At 36.9% G+C, this 21,366-nt stretch overlaps 1 protein-coding gene across 6 annotated transcripts in view; it reads left to right on the top strand.

Moving 5' to 3' along the window:
* Positions 1-21,366, top strand: part of FAM19A5 (family with sequence similarity 19 (chemokine (C-C motif)-like), member A5) — a 429,216-nt gene that overhangs the window by 223,834 nt on the left and 184,016 nt on the right. For all 6 annotated transcript variants that reach the window (XM_014963212.1, XM_014963211.1, XM_014963210.1 and 3 more), the window contains one exon: positions 13,742-13,891. In XM_014963212.1, the coding sequence (XP_014818698.1) occupies positions 13,742-13,891 (150 nt within the window). The remainder of the gene's footprint in view (positions 1-13,741; positions 13,892-21,366) is intronic.

Here is a 21,366-nt window from a genome sequence, read left to right as displayed (position 1 = left end):
TTTAGAAAACTATTAACTACAGTCTATTCTATGTCGTAGGAAGCCTATTTCAGGATGGTAGGCAGTAGAATTACATGGCAGTAAACGTAGTTCATCAAAATACTGAGTAAAACAGGGACAGGCCTTATTTTTGTTCTTTTTATTAAGGACCTTGAACTGAGGAAGTATTATTTATTAGGCATTCATTGGGAAATTGATAGCATAATTTAACTTTTTATTAGCTAGTAAAACTGATAAGCAGTACATAAAAAGATGGACCTTGTTATAGATGGAATAATAATAATAATAAAAAAGGTTAAATTAAAGTTTTTTAAAAGGTCATCAGTGTAAAGACTTTTTAACATTGCCTTCTATGGCACAAACACATACCTTGAAGTTTTGCTTCTGTCGATAGGTTTGTTTGTGTCTATTTTACAGCTGCCAAGTCTAGCAGTGAATGGATTTGTACACTTAAAATGTTTTCAGCTTTTCAGTATCTTGAGATTGATTCTGCATCTGGTGTGAACATACATGACATATATCTTCTTTGAGCTTAAGGCCCTCTATATAGTGTAGAGGTGAAATAATGGATGATGTGAGTATGCAATGATTGAACACTTAGTTGTGTAAATGGAAGACATTGTTCCTGATAAATAGGACACAGGAAGAGGTATTGTCTATGCTTCTAATCTTGAGCCCTTTACTGATTTGTAAAGGTGAAAGGGATGACTGTAGTCCTTGTTCACTGCACTGCCTTTGGGCAGCCTTGGATATATGTGAGCAACTTAAAACCTCTTTGGCTGTCACCCTCCTCTGAATTGTGCAGGAAATAATCTTATTCCATAAATGGTTATCTTCTTGGAGGACTAAAAATGAGGATATAAAAATCATGGATTTCATCCATGAAAACTTTTAGTTTCAGCACGCACCTGTTTCATAAGTCATTTTGAGCAAAATGGATAAAAACGGAAAATGCAGCAGTGAAGCTGGCCCAGATAGAAAATCCCTCCTCCAGGTCTGTACAACAGCTGAGAATAATAGCCAGCAGACTCATGCTTCTCTGTCACACTTGCGTAAAACGCTGTTCCCAGACAAACCTTCAAAATGAAAGCCATCACTCAAATCCATCAGTTAAGGGGCCTGTCAAGTTCACTTCCTCTAGTTGGTGCTGAAGTTTGGTATTAGTCTAATGGAAAGGACATATTTATTTAGCATACTGCATCTGTATTTTTTAACTTTTAAGTCAATGTAATTGTCTAAAAACCTGGTGATGTACTTGAAATAGTGGGGCTTGTGTGCTAAACTAGCCATGTGCTCAGCTTAGCACCTAAATGGGGGACTTCATTGCTCCACGCAGGAAACACAGCGATGCAGGTACCACTGAGGAACATTACACTGTTCTTGTGTGCTCAGTAATGATGAAACTCTGAGAGCTAAGCAAGAAGAAATAGCAGACCCAGCAGATACACACTATTCTGTTGTGGTCCTTACGATGTGCTTGATTTGAGAACCTGTGCTGCCACCCAGATTAATTGAACCTATGCAGTATAAACTTCCTTTACGGCCACTGCGGAGAGAGAGGGACTTCAAGAGATGTAGATTCTGCCTGTTGAAGCATTGGGTCTGAGGACCATTTGCTCAAGATTCTAAGCATCAAACCCTGATTTGGGTTCATACTTCTAATTAATGTCATACATTATCCAGTGAGGTTGTTTCTTCCCGGCTATAATAAGATGTTCAAATGTCTTATTTGTTGTCAAATGTTGACATTTGTTTCCTTCTTGGATATGGGTACCGTGCTACTTCAGTGCCTCTGTTTTTCAGTGTTTACTTTTGCAGTGTTGCTAAGACAAGTTTATATTTCTCTGTAGTTATGTGTGAGCTGTTGCACCTGTATGTTCTCAATAAGTGCAATACCACAGAATACAAAGTCTTGAGAGACTACATCCCATATGGAGAATGTTTATGGACTCTTTTCATGAAAAATATGGCAAAAGAATGACACTAGCTACTAGAACACTTTCTCTGTTATCTAGTTATTTCAGGGGAAACCTACCATCTAGATTACCAAAAAAACAAGTGCACCGCAGTAACATTGCTGGAAAGAAAATGTATTTTTGTGCTATACAGTTTTGCAAAAAGGGAAGAGTAGTTTTACAGGCAGTAGTCAAAATAAACAGGCTTATTTTAAAGACATTATTTAGATCTGCTAAGAGTATAGTGGATGATTTATTGTGATCCCATTTGTCCTACAAAAATGACAGAAAATTTCCATAATCCAAATTCTTTATTCATTCATAGGTATGAGTTAGCATATGGCATGCTAACAAGACTGGATATTGTTAAGTAGCAGTTATTTTCAGCTGCATACTTTGGCCTCCAGGTTTTCAAACCTGTCACAGTATGGGGTAATGACACAATTCTTTTTGCACAGGATATAACTTACTTCCTGGTGGATAGCCATTAGAAGCTTGGGGTTATTATTTCTGCAGTTTAAGGACCAATACATATATACAGGATCTAACAAAAATAAACATTTCAGCATATTGATTCTCCTTCCCCACATGACCAAGTTGGTTTTTTTATTCTTCTTCCCCACTGGACCAAATTTTACACCAAATCTGCTGTTGAACCCAGGATCTTGCAGTGCAGATCTAGATATCAGTAGGAAGGACATTTATACGATGACTTTTTAAATTCTGTGTTACATATGTAAATAGTTTTCAAGTCATTCTGGAATAACAATTATTTTGATAAAAATATTTTGGTAAAAGGAAAACCTGAGAAGTTAAAGACACTGTTTACCTGTGCTGCTACATTATATCTATTTCTGATATATGCTTTATCTGCATGTTCCTTCAAACTGATTTCATGCTCCCTGCAGTGACATATTTTGCTAACACAACAGACTTGTTCCTTCCCGACATACAATTTCTGGCTCCAACAAATGTCAGCAGCTTTTTAGACAAACCTGTGCTTCTTATTCCTGTCTTTTTCAAGAGAAATATCAGCATCCCTCCAATAACATTTTTTCCCCTATGGCTAGTCTGTTTTATAAACAGACTAGGTTTATTTTACATGTAGAGCCTGGTAAAGAAATGGAAGGATTTTTTTTTCTTTTTTTTTCTCCTTTGTTTTTTTAACAGTTTAATTTTTTTTTGGAAAATAATAGAGTAACAACCACTTATCAATTTATGCAAATAAGCATAGCTTTGTTTAATCTTGAATTCATTAAGTTATTTCCTTTTTGTAACCAATAGAGGCCTCCAGAAGCACTTAACTAAACCTGTATGAAGAGGAAGGAAGAGGAGGCCCTCGGAGCTGCAGGTCCTGCTTGGAGGAGCTCTATGTAGCTAAGATTTGCAGTTCACGCAGTCTCACATGGAGGCAGAACTTAAACAAGAAGGACACAAATGCCTTGTCTTTTCTACTTATTTTTGGTAGCATCGGTTATATGATTTCCTTTTTTGTAAGGTCTGCTTTTAGGTCATTATTCAAAAAGAGACATGGAAACTCAATACAAAATCCCAAATATTACTAGGCTGGGGGGATATTTCTATAATATTAATGAAATCAACATTAGTGTGATTCATTTGGTTGATTTTTTTGTGATTGTACATCAAAGACGTTTCTCAAAGATGGAAGCTGCGATCTCTGATGCTGAAATGAGGGGTGCAAGACTCAGAATCAGCGAGATCCTCCACAGCAGACGTGGCAGGGCAGGGCCTGGCAGCCAGGGAGCCACGGGGTCAGCTCTGGGAGCCAGTCACCTTCCTGGGGCCGGGCCAGGCTGTAGGCCATGGGTCTGCAGGTGGGCCTGGCTTGGTGGGGCCCATGGCTGGGCAGGGCTGTGGGGAACTGGGACAGGTCCTGCTGCAGTGTCCCTGGGGGTGGAATGGGGTCCTGGGCCATGGGCAGGTTGTGCCGGACAGAGACAGTAAGGCCTACTAGGGCCATCACAGCCCTGATACAAATTTATCTCTCAATGCTGTACTTCAGCCTTCAGCCATGGTTAGTTTTTTTGTTTTTGTTTTTGCTTTTGGTTTTGTAGAATGCAGCATATCAAATGTGTCAGTTTTGACCTGAGATTGTACAGGAACTCAAGAAATGACATTGCCATGTCCAAAAACCATGGGATCAGTATGAATTACTTTTCAAAGTAGCATACCAAATAGGAAAATTTGTTTAGAAGTAGGTTCATATCTATAAATGCCTTGCCTCTCTATTTATTTATACAACCTTGGCCTGATTTTTCAAGCTTTTTCTGGTCTGGAATTCCCCTTTATACCAATTGTATTTGAGAATTGCCTTCAGAAACTTATACCTTGAAGTTTGTTTTTACTGAACTTAGGTTTTACATTTATTTTTCTATTATGATTTTAGTAGTAAGATATAGGGGAAATGAATCATAATTATACAACAAAATATTAAGCAATTACGTACAATAGTAGTATCAGGTGCAATAAGTTAGGACATTAGTCTTATCTGGGAAAAAAAGAAATCTCAAAATGGGTCCTGAATGTATCTTGAATCTCCACAGACTCTATTTTCTTTCCTGTGCAACTATTTAGAAGAGTAGGATCTATCTTAATTAAAATTTACTGCTTATTTCAGAATAGAAGGGCTGAAAGCTATTTTCCTTTCCTCCTAATGTCTTTGCTGTTTATGTGCTTGAGGTGGCTAAGTGGTTGTCTGAAAATTGCAATAAGATTAGTAATTACTAAGGGGACATAATGTACTGTTTTGTTGCAGTGGAACTCTGAAAATACTTAAACTAACTCTTAAAAGGAGAAGGCATTCATCGTAATTTTTTCTTATTATTCATAAGTTTTACTTAACTGGATTCTACAGTAAGTTTTCCTTCATAAAAAGAACACTAAAAGCACATCTTTTGAGAAAAACTCTCTTTTATACCACTAAAACCCAGACTCACTCCTTTTAATACTGGGAAGCTGCAGAGGTCACATGGCATCATTGATTCCAGCCAGGTACAGCTGTAATGAAGTAAGGGAGTAAATCTATAGAAAGTTTTGAAAAATTAGTTCTGTTGCTTTTTTAGTTTACTGTGGGTTACACCAGTTAATTAGTATTATCCAAATTAGTTACTTTTTGTTTCAGTGACATTGGTCCTGTCTTTTTCTACTGGCAGTATAATCATACCCTTAAGTAAAACTGGTAAATACTGTTTTAAAAAGTGTTGTTTAACTGTGCTAGCATGAAGAATTGCTTTGTGTAGTCTGTTACCTGAACAGCCACAACATTTGTTTCAATAGAAAGATACAAGGTCCTAAATGATAGATGAAACATCTCAGAAACAAATGCTATCAATGTCAATGACTGTAGCAACAGAAAAGGGAAAGAGTGTATTTCCAAGAACACATTCTTTTGAGAAATTGAAATGCCCTTGTACCACATAATTTAATATTGAAACAATGTTCTTATTTGATAGTTATTCTGAAATTGTGCGGATTAATTTGAACAGGCTTTTTCCCCATACTCAGTTACAGAAGCTGAGCCAATTTTGGTCTGTTAGTTTAGATTACATACATCTTTTCAGAAGCTTTGTTGGAGTTGCTCTTTCTTATGTTATACTAGTTGGATTTTCACAATTTTTCTATTGTATCTTAAAAGTGAGTGTGGTTCCTTGGGGCAAGCCAACTTCTTGCCATAATCTTGCTTGTTCTGAACTAAAATTGAAAAAGAAAAGGTAATAAGACTGTTTGAAATTGGGTGATGTTCAAAGTGAGAGATCTTTCAGGACATTTTCTTTGAGAAAAGATATAAAACAAAAAAATTTAAATTCCACTTAAATATATGCTTTTTTTTTTTTTCTTTTAAATTGAAATATGTTTAAATATTTCTTATTTAACCTAATGTCAAACTGGAAATCATGAGTGACACTAAGTATTTAAGTTCCCCCTTATTTCAGTAGGAATTGTTGATATTCAGCCCTGCTCAGGAGTTGGCATGGCTTTGTTGTCAGAAAGACTTCAATATTGTAATAGAAAGCTACTGAATATATTCCTATGATCTGATTTTGAAACAACTCCTGCATTGTGTTCACTGACAAAAGAGTATCTGAATCTAGCCAAGATTTTTAATAACATCTAACTTGATGCATTTTGAAGTAAAAGAGCTTGTTGCTAGGCATCAAATTGGTGATGCATGGAAAAATTGTTCACTGAAACTATAATATAAGCCTCCATGTACAATTCAGAAGTAGATTTCCTAGAGGAGCATAAAATCTAAAACCCAGAAAAGACTCATATATTTAAAGTTTTATTTTCATTGTACCCACTGACACCATGAGCTTATCATCTGATTTTATTTTTTCAAACAAATTTGAGGGAAAGTCTTCGTCTTTTCAGCATGAATAAATTAAAAATTCATAATATCTATAACTTGCATGTTGTAATCATTGTAGATTAGGCAGATTTTATTTTCTATTAGAGAACAGAAATATTTTCATCCACAGAAAATTAAAATATTATCCCAGTTACCCTCCATGTAATACAAAAACCTTTCCTATTTGAGGGCTCTAGCTATGACAGACAATACAGACAATTCAAAAGCTGTATTCTTTCATAGACTCACAGAATGGTTTGGGTTGGAAGGGACCTTAAAGATCATCTGTTGGGATGGGTCCAGCGGAGCGCCATGAAGATGATCACAAGGATGGAGCACCTCCCCTATGAAGACAGGCTGAAAGAGCTGGGGTTGTTTAGCCTGGAGAAGAGAAGGCTCCAGGGAGACCTCATAGCAGCCTACCAATATCTGAAGAGAGCCTATAGGAGAGTTGGGACTCTTTGTCAGGAAGTGTAGTGACAGGACAAGGGGTAACAGTTTTAAATTGGAAGAGGGGAGATTTAGATTAGATACTAGAAAGAAATTCTTTACTGTGAGGGTGGTGAGACACGGGAACAGGTTGCCCAGCGGAGTTATGGGTGCCCCATCCCTGGAAGTGTTCAAGGCCAGGCTGGATGGGGCTTTGAGCAACCTGCTCTAGTGGGAGGTGTCCCTGCCCATGGCAGGGGGGTTGGAACTAGATGATCTTTAAGGTCCCTTCCAACTCTAACCATTCTATGATTCTATGATTCTATGATCTCATTCCACGCCTCTGCCCCGCCATTGCCAGGGACACCTTCCACCAGACAAGGTTACTCAAGTCCCCAACCATCCTGGCCTTGAACACCTCTAGGGATGGGGCATCCACAGGTTCTCTGGGCACCGTGGGCCAGTGTCTCACCACCCTCACAGTAAAGAATTTCTTCCTAATAGCTAATCTAAATCTACACTCTTTCAGTTTAAATCCATTACAACTTCTCCTATTACTATAGTCCCTGTTAAAGAGTCCTTCCCCATCTGTCCTGTAAACTTTTTTTTAAATACTGGAAGGCTGCCTGAAGGCCTATAAATTTGTCAGACACAATTTGCCTTTAGTTGGCTGTCACTGGTCACCTCCTTATTTTCCGTGTGCCTTAATACAGTTTTCAGGAGGATCTTGCTGGGCACAGAAGTGAGACTGACCGGCCTGTAGTTCCCTAGATTTCCTTTTTACCCTTTTTAAAAATGGGGGTTATGTTTCCCCTTTTCCAGTCAGCAGGAACTTCACCGGACTGCCACAACTTCTCAAATATGAATCATAGTGGCTCAGCAGCTTCATCCACCAGTTCCCTCAGGCCCCATGGAACCTCAGGCCCCATGGATTTGTGCACATTCAGGTTCCTCAAATGGTCTCAAACTTGATCTTCTCCCATAGTGAGCAGTACCTCATTCTCGCAGTCTCTGCCTTTGCCTTCTGTGACTTGGGTGAAGTGGCTAGAGCACTTGCCAGTGAACACTGAGGCAAAAAAGTCATCGATCACCTCAGCCTGCTCCATATCTCAGGTAACCGTGTCTCCTGTTTCCTTCTGGAGAGGGCCCATATTTTCCCTAGTCTTCTTTTTATGACTGATGTACCTGTAGAAGATTTTATTGTTGCCCTTGACATCCCTGGCCATATTTAACTCTATCTGGGCTTTACTTCTCCTAACCTCATCCCTGGATGCTCAGACAATTTCTCTGCATTCCTCCCAGGCTACCCATCTTTGCATCCACCCTCTGTAGGGTTCCTTTTTCTGTTTGAGATTGTCCAGGAGCTCCTTGATCATCCATTCAGGTCTCCTGGCGTTTTTGCCTACTTCCTCTTTTTTGGGATGCGTCTCTCCTGAGCTTGGAGGAGGCAATCCCTGAATACAAACCAGCTTTCTTGGGTCCCTCTTCCCTCCAGGACTTTATCTCATGGTACTCAGCCAAGCAGATCCCTGAAGATGCCAAAGTTTGCTCTCCTGAAGTGCAGGGTAGTGAGCCTGCTGTGCGCCCTCCTTACTGCCCTAAGGATCTTGAACTCTGCCATTTCATGGTCACTACAGCCAAAATTGCCCTTGAGCTTCACATTCCCCACCAACTCCTCCTTTTTGGTGAGAACAAGGTCCAGCATAGCACCTCTCCTCATTAGCTCCTCTATCACTTGGAGAAGGAAGTTATCAACGCATTCCAGGAACCTTCTGGATTGCTTATGCCCTGCTATATTTTCCCTCCAACAGATATTGGGATGGTTGAAGTTGCCCATGAGGACCAGGGCCTGTGAATGTGAAGCTGCTCCTATCTGTCTCTAGAGGGCCTTATCTGCTCAGTCTTCCTGGTCTGCTGGCCTGTAACAGACACTCACTGCAATGTCACTTGTCCCTGCCCTCCCTTTGATCTTGAGCCATGAATTCTTGGACAGCTCATCCGTCTCCTAGTGGAGCTCCATGCATTCCAGCTGTCCATTGACATAGAGGGCGACACCCTCTCCTCGTCTCCCCTGCCTGTCATTCTGGAAGAGCAAGTATCCTTCCCACCATGCCTTCCCACCATGCCTCCGTGATGCTGGGAAGATCATAGCCCTGCAGGCATGTGCAGATCTCTGACACCTCTTGTTTCTTCCCCATGCTACTTTTGTTTGTATAGAGGCATTTAAGTTGGGCCTCTGATGGAGCTGACTTACTGTCTGGAGTGGCCAGAATTGCATCGTGCTGTACTCCAGGTGCTCTCCTGATGACCTGTGGCCCTTTTCCAGACTCTGGGCATCATACTGGTAGGAGTGGAATAGATTAAGGTTCCCCTTCCCCAGCAACTCTAGTTTAAAGCCCTCTTCATGAGCTTGGCAAGCCCAGAGGACCGAAGACGTTCTTCCCCTTCTCTGACAGATGGACCCTATCAGCCCCCAGTGGACCTTCCTTTTCAAAGCAAGTCCCAAGGTCTATGTAGTCAAACCTCTGGCTGTAGCACCAGTCTTTAGCCATTTATTGACTCAATATATTTGACTGGCCTTTTCAAATCCCCTCCCTTAGACCAGGAGGATTGATGAAAAAACTGCCTGTGCTCCGGAGTCCTTTACTGCCGCTCCCAGGGCTCTGTAATCCTTCTTGATATTCCTTTCAGCAATGGTACATAGTTGATGGAGGACTTTTAATAATGCACACAAAAAAATGCCATTTGCTTTTACTCTTTTCAATAACAAACTCTTTTATTTCAAGAATGTGAGTACAAAAGAACTGTTTAAAATATAATCATTTTACCTTGAGCTATTTCCTGTGCCGTTTTCAAAATATGTGTACCTATACTTACTGATTCCTACAGACTTTCATGAAAATCTCAGAGAGAGCAGTTTCAGAGCTGATCATGATGGGACTTCATTCAGAAAATAACAAAATAGGTGCTGAGTACAGCAATTACTGTGAACAAGTCCATGGGTGCAAGCTAGAAGCCAAAAGCCTAATCCTGTTGTATTTGGAACTTAAGGGTTGTGGGGTTTTTTTTGGTTTTGGTTTAGTTTAACTTACTTTTTTAAATCATCATCCTGTACTTTTCCTTTTTCCTGAAATAATTTCATATAGAACATGAGTGCTTGTGGTGGGAGAGAGAGGGAACATATAAATTGGCATTTATTAATGAGGTACAATATTATAGAAGAGCATTGAAGAACTTGAACCTTTTCTCTGTTTAGTAACTAAACGGTGGCAACACAAAAATCAAATAACTTCCAGTGAGGTTGTAATAACTGAAATAAATATATAAAATAAATATTTATGAAATGTAAAATATTTTATATAAAAAATAAATATTAAAACAATAACAGCAATAAAGAAATACCCACTCATTTACTTTGAAAACTAGATGATAGTAACTCTGAAATGTACTTTATGCTTGGTCCATAAAATAATACAAAAAGACTTTATATTTTTTTTCTTGGAAGAAGGACTTTCAGAAAAGGCTGGAATGAATCAGTGTCCTGTGATGTTGCTTCCCTTTTTTTTTCCCCCAAGATTATTTCATTCTGGTTGGAAGGTGGTGAATCGCTTTGTATACTGCAAGTACATAAATACGATCTACTGAAAATATGGAGTTTTTATGACTGTTCCATGGATTGTGGCTCTTAATCTCTCAAATGGAAAAGCTCCAGTGAAACTTCACTCATTGCTGCCTTGAGATTTTTTCACTGTGCTTAGCAGTGGAGAGTATTCAGACGCTCCCAGATGAAAGTCCTTTCTTCACTAATATCTTTGAAAGAGCTCACTATATCAGCTTCTCTGAAAATGAAAGGTATCCTAATTCTTCATATGCTGTGCTTACAAGAAGTACATTCCGATTGTTCCATCATTTTGTACCTTCCACTTCTAGATTAAATTGTTAAAAAGCAAATGTAGCATACATGTCATTTAAGGTACTCCTATGGACTTACCCTCTACTTAACGAGAAACAGAGAGGACATACTTTACAAGGGGATGACTCTGTCTCTGGCGATGAGCCTCCATAACCTTAACTAATACTTTTGCTGCTTTACAGCCACCTAAAGCCCAGTAACAGTGGATGTACACTATGTTGCAGTGCTCAATATACTTGCAGTCTTTGCACCCTGTGACACAAGGAAATATTTATGTCATATAAGTGGGAAGAGCTGCTGCAGGTCTACAATACATTTTAATTTTCTTCTGCTACAGAAACAAGAATGGCAACAGAGAAATGATCTTTAAAATATATCTATGGAATGTTTTAAAAATCTTTCAATTTTTCCCTTATTTTAAACAGCTGAACAAAATTCCTTGAAAGGCAGCGTGACATTATCTTTGTATAGCAATTGCACTGATTTAGGTATCCCAGTTTTTGAAGTTCAGAAAAAAAAAAGTGGTCACTATGCCTGGAATAAATTATCATCTCTAAACAAAATAAACAAATGAAAACAAGCGTAAAAAACCCAAATAGCCCAGCTGGCTCAAAATGAACCTATGCAGAACTAAAACTGAACAGGTCCAAATCGTGTTCTCATCAATAGCCAGTGCTTGCATACCCTGGAAAGCTTTTTGTTTCACAAATTATCTTGACATAAAGCTTCATTGTTCATTTTCTCTGAATATAGTCCTTATTCACCTTCACTATGCTGTAAAACTGGTTCCTTTCCTCTGAAATGGGGTTTTATATAAAGATCCACTAAGATTATATGATTTACTCTGTCTTTTAATGGAAGTAACAATAGTATAAAGACTTACGGATAGTGGAGAATATGGCAACTCATGCTCTCAGGAACACTCATACATATCATATTTATATTTCCACTTTTTCTTTGGTTTCCATTCAATTTCTATTCTCAATGCAGGACTGTAATCATGATGTTCAGGTGCCTAAGGGGTCAAGATCTAAATACACCTCTGATTATGTCTTTTTTACATGATCTACTAAGACAGCTGTATTCCTTGGGAGCAATACATCTCCTGCAACACAGAATGAAATATATTAGTGATGGGGAAAAAAAGAATGCTTGTTTTCATTTCAAGATGTTTTACTGTAGCTGGATTTCCCTTGTCCTTAACTGGAAAATCATGTGCCACTCTCTTTCTTGCTAAACCTTTGCTTTTTAATCCTAAATTTTAGAGAAAACAAAGAAAAACCCAGCATATAATAGAGTAAAAATCCTCTCATTATGTTTATCCTAGGATGTTTTTCTAGACAGAAGGGGTGGAAAAGAGCAGAAGCCTAGGACTGTAGCTCCTAAGTCTCTTTGCCAACAGCCATTAAACACTATGATGATAGTGTTCACTGTCGCGGATATCATCTCTGTATTTATATTAATGCCTAATGTATATTACTTACATATATGTCATATATTTGCATGAAGTTTTAGAGAACCTTGTTCCATATTGATCTTTGAGATCCTCAATTTTACCATGTTGTAATTCACTGCCGTGTAGGAGTCACAGCAAGATAAAATTTAGGTGGTTTAGCAGTGAACCAGTCATGATGCTGTTGACAGCCTACAATATTTTGCTGTTCTGACAGTTTCACAACAGTATGTGCACAATAGGAAGCGTTGTAAGCTGGTTCTGAGAAGAATATATTGGGTAAACTTGTATTCTAAATGGAAAAAATGCAGTAGTGAAAATATCATTACACTTTTCATTCCCATTCTCATATGTTTCAGATTTTGTTCTGTGTTTCTTTGGGCTTTTTTGGTTTTGTTTTTGTTTTTTTTAATTTTGATGTTAATATAGGTTTAAAATTTCTGGGTTTTTTTCTCATTTTCTCATTTTTAATATTTCAATGACAAAAAATAATTTATTGTGAATATTATTTAAACTGCATAACTTTTTTTTATAAATACAGTATTACATTTGTTCCAATCTTATTTTTTTTATGAAAACCAAATATAGTAAGCTTGTGGTTTGCAGATATATTTTTGCACATTTGAAGATTTCTAATGGATTGTCTACAAAGACAAAAGCCAATAGAAATTATATTTACTACATAAAATCAGAAATGATATGTAATACAAAGGGATAGCTGGGATTATTTTCAGTCTTACAACACATTGAAATTCAATAATGTAACTTACTTTCTTGTAAAAGGTAGTGTTTTGGTATACTAGTAGTCTATTATTGGTTATACCAGAGGAATTGCATCCTTTTAAATGTGTAACATTTACTTCAGATTAATATTCTTCATAAAATAATTTTTTGCAACTTTTTATTTTGCCTCTCATAGCATAGTCACAATTCCGAATTCAGGGTTGTACATTTCCTTCACGTTCAGGGAAAGCTACATATACTGAAGAAGTCAATAAAAAGCAAACAATGTTTCTGAGCTAACAGGGCACTGTCATTTTCCTGTCATTTTCAGGGTTGTTACATAGTAAATTTAGTAAAAGAAAAACGGCCACCTACTTCAAATATGAGTGAGGTAGAGAATGAATTACTGAAGCAAGAGCCAAAGGACTGACAATCTGGTCAAAATGGGCATATTTTGAAATACTTTTTCTTTCAAAAGCAACATGCAAAGCAGTTAAAACTTCATTATACTCATGGACATGTGGGGAAGTTTTGTTTTCCATGTACTTTGTCATTTGTTTTCTGAAAGTATATAAAGAGCCAGTCATTTAAATTGCCTTACTGTAAAAGCAGATTGTTCCCTTACTTAGCCGACATAAGTAAAAGTAACCTGTGTGACCTCAGCTCTCTGGCTTTTATGGAACAATAACCATTTTCTGACAAAACCAGTTTGCAGGGTTTTTATATGTCCACTGCAAAGAAAAATTGTATGTCATCTCGGTTTTAGCCTATCCATCAGCTGGCTGCCCATTTGTTGTGGAGTGTCTGCTGTGACATAGGGCTGTGACTCTATTCGGCTGTAATAGATTGCCTGTAGTGCATTCAGTGACTCTGGTACCTGTTGCTGGTTCTTTTTCCAGGTCAACTGGCTGCAGGTACATGTGAGATTGTTACTTTGGACAGAGATAGCAGTCAGCCCCGAAGGACTATAGCCCGACAAACAGCTCGCTGTGCATGTAAAAAAGGACAGATTGCCGGTACAACAAGAGCAAGGCCAGCCTGTGTTGATGGTAAGAAGCAAAGATCTATTCCATCAGTTTCTGCCAATAAAGAGTGGTGTAAACTGGTAGTGTCTCATAGGAAAAAGAAACGCTCTATACAAGAAATCTTAATGTGTCCCAACTAACAACGGCAATACCATTGAAATTACTCAAAAAGGTATTGCTGACTAATAGTATAGATATTTCAGTTACAATTTTTTAACTGGAATATACGCTTTTGTTTTCGCTTGATATGCAGTTGACTGTTAAAGGCATGGTGCTATTATATTTTGCATGTGATGACAACATCAGCAGTGAAGTGGCATTCTTTTCCCCCTACTTTTTATTCCATATAACATAAAAAACCCCACTGAAACGTTGCAAAAGCGCCTCAAAGGTTTTATGCCACTGGGAAGCTAATGTGACTGTTCCTGTGTGATAGATAATGTTGTTAAAGAAAACATTGATACTATAGATGGAATATATAATCTGAATATACCTCGCATGTGCAGCATTACTTCTCCTCTTAAAATGATGATTCTGTGTGAATCACTGCAGATGCAGTGATAGCATGCAGCTGGAAAACTGCTGACATACAGGGAGGTATGAAAATATTTCACTTTGAAATCATTTTTTGAGACAAATGAATGTATTACAGCTAAAAAGACATTAACAATGGGACACTTCAAGGCAGGTCTATCAGTGCAAGGCTATTAGCAAGCATTCATATTTAAAAAAAAATTGAGACCTATTGAAAATACTTGATGCAAAATGTTTTGTTCTAGGTTCATCTAAAAAAAAAAAAAGATGCTTATGTATAGAACTACAATAAATTCACAGCCTGTCTTTGAATACTGACTGGTTTGAGTCCTCAAATAAAAATATTATTGAGAACACCCTACTGTTTCCTCAGAATTTAGTCTAACCAGTCATTATCATAGAGGACAGCTCAAAGGTTTCAGAGCCTACCCACAAAGCTAAATATAGAACATCATGCACATTCTATTTTTGCATTTTCCTTTCACTGTTTTTGGTACTCTCTAAGACAGTTTCTTAGCTGTCTCTTTCGTAATGTGATACTATATCCAGTAATTCTCTTCTTTCCTCTTTTATTGTAAGATCATCAGACTTAATTGCTTAAGAAAGGGATGATTTTATTGTGTCATTTGTAGTTGTAACTTTAGCAAAAATATTTGTTAGCAATCAAAAAAATCAACATATGTTTCTCATTTTAAAAAAACAAAGTTCTGAGGGAAAATACTAGTTTTGCATCATCTGATGGGAACTAAACATTTTTTTCTCAGTCAGTTATGGCCTGTGGGGAGATTCGTTTGCTGTAACTTGGGTATCCAAAGCTAGTTGTCTAACCTAGGAACCCCAGTTTTTCTGAAACCAAATGGAGAGTAAAAGACATCTCAGAATAATTTATCTTATCCTAAGTTCCTAAGATAAATTAGATATATCACTCTCTGGTACTCACTGTTTCTCTGCCTTGCCTTAAGACACCTGTGGTGTTGAGACTTTAGACAGCTAGAGTGTACATGTCAGTAAGAAGACATGACTACACCTCATCCTTCAATTGCTATGTCAGATTAGTTTTCAAAGTTTGAGATCATTTAACATTTGAAAATATATTTATTTGTTTGTTTGTTTATTTGTGTTATTGCGCACTCACAAACAACGGCTACTTCAAATTCTGCTTTTGCTTTCAATATGCTTGATCATCATTTTATGAAAACAGAACTGGATGGTTAGGTATTGTGTTATCAGAGGTGGTTCTTTATGTAATACTCCACATTTGAAAAATAAGTGGGAAGTTCATCAGTTGAAAAATAGGGCTTCCTATTAACTTATGGGTCAAAGTATTATCGTTAATTTTTAAAATTTCTCTATGTAATTCTAATAAGATGTAGTAACACAGTTCTTTATTATTTTTTTGAAATGTTTATAGAGCCCTTTGCTAGGAATGATAACTACAAGGCACAAAGGAGATGCTACCTTGCTCTCCTGGACACTGTTAGGGATATTTCGTAATCAAAGCTCAAAAAGGTTAACGATACCTAAACTGTATATGAAGTTCCCATTGAAAAAAGGCACAAATCAAACCTTAGATCTGTAGGTTTTATTCCTGAATGAAGTTAAAAAAAACAGTTTTACATACCATAAACAAAATTATATTCAAAAGAATAAATGGGCTTTTTATCTTGTCTCTAATCTTCTGCTTGCAAATAAAGCTGGCAGATAAACTGGTCATTGACTAACAAGTATCCATCTGTGAATTTATCAGGCTCATAGCTTAAAGTATGCACACTGAATAACTGAATTTTTCCGTACTGTTTATATTCTTTTCTAGAATAAAGTGTTTCAAACACAGCTATTAAATGCTTTCTTCTGGACATGAAATCTGCATAAAATTATGTCTGAGAAAAGCTAGTTTTATCTCTGATACTAAGTCAAATACTGCTGACTTAGGAATGCTAAAATCAAACTTTTTTTTTTTTTCCTCCCCACAATAAAGAAGGGTATTTTCACTTATGGAAAATCTTACATCTAGCAGACATTCCATTAATTTTTTTCTTGTATATCCCATTATCCAGACAAACAAATAAATCTTTCTCTGAGCTTTCTTAAGCAGGATATACAGTGTGCTTCTGCAAGTTTTCTTTAGTTATATTGTAGCCGATGCTAAGTATGTGATTGCTATTCAAGATTTCATTTCTGCTACCAAAAAAACCTCATTAGGCACTGTTTTTTTTATGCCAGTTTGCTTTCTAAAGATTTGATTCTTTTAGTTTTATTCTTTACATTGTTTTGATTTTAATGAGATTATTTTTGAAGTAAAGGTAACAGAATTAGACCTTAGACCTTTAATAATTAATGCAAAGTCATTTGTGAAGGAAGCAGGCATAGTAAGCATGACCTGCTAACCTACTACCAAGAAAACATTAGCTAACAATTGTGTTACTGCTTCTGTCAAGAGAGTGTTTTGAAGATTCAGCACCAAAGCCTGTGATTTTTACAACCTTAAAATGCATGATGTTCTACCTGCCTACCATTTGTTCATTCTTTAATGGAGAGAATTGCCTTAGAATACATTCAGTTATGCTGTGTATTTCCTGGAGCTCTGAAATGCAAGTGTCAATTATTGCAGCAAAAAGAGTAAGTAATTTAAGGGCTCTTAAACCTCACAAGCATTGTCTGAGATTGCACTTGTCAACGTAGCTCTTACTCTAAGTCCTGAGTTGATTACCAAAATCCACTCCGATTTATACTGCTACATCAGCTAAGGTCTTTTCCTAAGAAATGAAAGACAGTATATGTCAGATAGATAAAACTGGAATTCTTAAAAATGACAATGCAGCATTTAGGGCTTGGTCTGAGCAGAGCATGAAGAACAGAGATTTCTTTGAAATGTTTCCCTGTGATAGAGAGTGCTGATTTATTCATTATGTTTTTTCTAGCAGTCTTTAAGTATGGGAGATTGCTAATGTAATCTGAAAAAATAGCAGCAATATTCATCCTGATTTCAAGCATGATTTAGTGTTGATTGCTTCATTCCTAGACCCACAGAGTCATAATGTACATTTGCTATGTTTGGTTGTGATGTAATTTTTATTCATGAATGTAGGTTTTGTGATATCATGACAGTAGTTTGCCTGCATTTTAGTTATATTATTATTATTTACAACTAGCATCCCCAAGTCCCTTTTTTGAGCTCAAATTCCATAGCAATGACCTCAGTCGCATGACTTTGATATTATATTTCAACATAGCATCTGGTTTATCACCAGAGTAATTTCCCTGTGTGTCAGACAAGCTTCATCAGTTTTTAAACTGGAGCCTGCAAGAGACTGAAAGATAGCAATTATTCTCTATTTTTGTCCAGTACCTTTGCAAATTTAAATTTGTTTTAAAGCAAGTAACAAAAAAGTCTTTGATAGCAGTGTGTGTAAACATGCATCCTTGGTTTGAGTTCTTTCACAAGAAGTGTATCTATCTGAAAATAAAATTTGTTATGCTGAAGCATTTCATAGAATACAAGTATATTAACTGAGAAGAGTGGGATGAACATTTAAACGTTCAATAGATTCCAGTAATTCTGTCCAATATATATTTATAGCTCAAAAATAAACAGCAATTTTCTCTAGAAAATAGAAACTGTTGATGAGAGGAAAAGTGGTATGAGAGAAGTGGTTTAATTGCTTGAGAAAATTAGGATGGTAATCTTTAATGTGCTTACCTGAATTCTGTGACTAGAAGATTCTCATGCTCTGGATTTGAGTTCTGGCTACTTTTATGTCCACAAAGTGCTATGAGAAATCCCAGGACATTGATTCTGATATCAAAAATTCCTAAATTTGGAATAACTGGAGCTCAGGTAATTGAATTCAAAGTGTTCAATTAATGTCAATTTCTTAAAGACAATTTATGTTGTGAATCAAAGTATTTTTTTGTGTGTGTGGTTTTGTTTTTTTTTTTTTTCTTTGTTTGATTTTGTTTGTTTGTTTTTAAAGCTTTAATACAGTTTTAATTCTTTTGCGACCATTGCAAAAATATTATTTGCTATAGAATCTTAGTTGGTATAATTTGTTCCATACGTTATGATTAACGTGCTTTTCAGTTGGCATTGATTGATTTTGTTTAACACAGAAATTCAGGATCCACAAGGAAACCACATTAGTTTAGATCAATAATTCCCTGCTCTTCTCATTATCTCTAGGAGTCTACGGGGAGGTGTAGGGGTCAGAACTGATCATTAGTAGAATCCTAGGTCATGTACTTGAAACAAAGCTGCCCATTACATGGAGAGCTTCATCATTCTAAAGCATCTTCTATATACTGGGAGGGAGGAGAAAGGGAGGAGAACTACAATGATTTTCAAAAATGGAAATTGTAGCTTTTACCTTTAGAATATTTCATATGTTTGTTAAGGTGCTATTTGTATTATTTTATCCTGGGTTTTATAGCAGATATTTGCAAGTATTTCCTTGCTGTAAATACACTACATTTAACTTTTTTACATTTAAGGTGTGTCATTTTAAAACAAGTAAAGCCAAAAGCAAAGCCAGATGGTTAGAAATTTAAAGGAAACTGAATAATACTACATAGGCATTTTGCTGGCACAGAAGCGGTGTACTGTAGAGTGGGGAAGATTTAAGTCAGGGAGGAGAGTGGGACTATTTGGACATGAAAATGATCAGGGGGCCAGAACACCTCTCCTGCTAAGAAAGGCTGAGAGAGGGGGGGTTGTTTTGCCCGTGGAGGAGAAGGCTACAGGAAGACCTTACTGCAGCCCTTCAGTATATGAAGGAGGCTTATCAGAAAAACAGAGAAAAACCTTTAAACAAGACGTGTTGAGACAGGACAAGGGACAATGGTTTTAAACAAGAAGAGGATAGATTTAGATTGGATTTAAGGAAGAAATTTTTTACAATGAGAGTGGTGAGACGGGTGTGGTGGAACAGGTTGGAACAGCTCCCTCCCTGGAAATGTTCAAGACCAGGTTGGATGGGGCTTTGGGCCACCTGATCCAGTGAAGGACCTCCCTACCCATGGCACAAGGGTTGGACTAGATGATCTCTAAAAGTCCCTTTCAATCCAAACCATCCTATGATTTTGTGATTCTATTTGACCCTGGGCAAATGTTGTTAATTACATTATGGTGGTAGCAGAACAATTGGCTCTTCTGCTAGGTAGTTATGAAGTGAAACAGGCTACAACATGCATTTAGCTTGCCTTGTTATTCTTCTTGAGAGATTGGAAAGAGTAAAAATTATTTTAAATGGGATAATATTTTGCCTGTAATGAACATTTTAGAAAAATTATCCTAATAAAATTCTGCTCTTTCCCTGGAGTCTGAAAGACAGTGTCATCCATTTTCTGGTTTTCCTTTCTCTATTTGCATAGAGAGCACGGGTATCAAAAAGCACTGTCAGTACTAGATTTTCAGTTGTGGAATTATAGAAAAGGATAGAACCTTGCATTTCTGAAAATTCAGGTACACTAAACAGTTGAACTCACTAAGTGACCATTATGTACAGAGACCTTCTGTTTAGGAGAAGTCTAGCACACCTGAAAATAAAATCCCTAATGTTTAAGATCTTAGTATTACTGCTGAGCTAGAGACCATATGGAACAGTAAATAATATGTATGTAATGGTTTAATATTTGCCTGGGAACCTTCTGACTGTGGTCATGGGTTTAATTTCTGAAGAATAAAGTGGGTTTGTTTATAATCAGGGCTTTTAAATAATCCTTGCTAACCATTGGTCATATTTAATGCTGTATATGTTACTGGTGAGATGTAATCATGCACTGGAATATTAGAATGTCTTTCAAGGAAAGGAATAAATAATATTTTGGTCATTGCTTATATACTCTTATTTTAAGTTTTAGTATGCCTACTTGAGCCTTGGCAGTCTTTTAGTGGTTTTTTGTTATATGCATTTGAAGTGTTCCAAGCACTGTATATGCTCATTTATGAAATAACAAGTGGGTACTCATGTGCCTTAGAATATTAATAATAATTTCTATTTACTACTACATAGAAATAATTTTAAAATAAATTTTAAAAAAATACCCTTAACTATATTCTTTTGCTTAGGCAGGGGGAGAAGTATGGCAATTATGCATTTGCCAGCATCATACGCATAAAGCTTAGTTTTCAACATGACTTAAAGAAATAATAATTCCTTTTCCCCTTTCCTCACCCTAACTCCCATTTATGCATTCACAATTGCATCTGTACTTACAGATGCACCAAAGCATGTACGATGCTTAATTTTCATTCAGCTGCCTCTAGACAGCTCTGTCAGAATTGTAGATTTTCCCAGTTACTGACAATGGAAGTAAAATAGTTTCTGTGACTCATGAGCCTCCCTTCCTATGCATGGCACTGCCGCATTATGACAATTTCCAACCTGTGGGTCACTTTTCATTTAGAAATGCACAGGAAGTTGAGTTTCACTCCAGTTGCTTTACTTCCTACTCCAAACCATTAAGGACAACGTGATATTCCAAGTCGAGTAACAGTTCTTATCTAAATAGTATCACAAACTTGGTAAAATATTATAAACATGCTAACATCAAATACATTTATTCTCTTTGGTCATGAATGTCAAGTGTCAGTTAGAGATTGAAGTTTTTCTGGGGAAGAAATGCCACTGTTCAACTCCAAGACAGAAAATGAACATTATAAAACAAACATATCAGTAGCTACAGCATCAACAGCAACACTCGTGTCTATAAGAAATACACAGAGCTAAGTTAGGTTTCCCCTTCTGACTGAGAATCCATGACAGGAATAACCAAAGACATGACAAAAAAGCAATCAACCAATGGAAAAAGAAAAAAAAGAAAAACTGCTTAGGAAGGTAGAAAGCAGATTGGTAACTACCCTAATGGAATATTTTCATCAAGAATAGTTAAGGGCTTTATTATGTTATGAAGTGTTTAGCCCCTAAACTCAAATGTCTGTGGCCCCGCCTCAAATACTGGGTGCAGTT

Source organism: Calidris pugnax, unplaced genomic scaffold (assembly GCF_001431845.1).
Source record: "Calidris pugnax isolate Ruff unplaced genomic scaffold, ASM143184v1 scaffold44, whole genome shotgun sequence".
Classification (NCBI taxonomy): domain Eukaryota; kingdom Metazoa; phylum Chordata; class Aves; order Charadriiformes; family Scolopacidae; genus Calidris; species Calidris pugnax.
The sequence above is the reverse complement of the archived record's forward strand: the minus strand, read 5'-3'. Positions and strand labels throughout refer to the sequence as shown.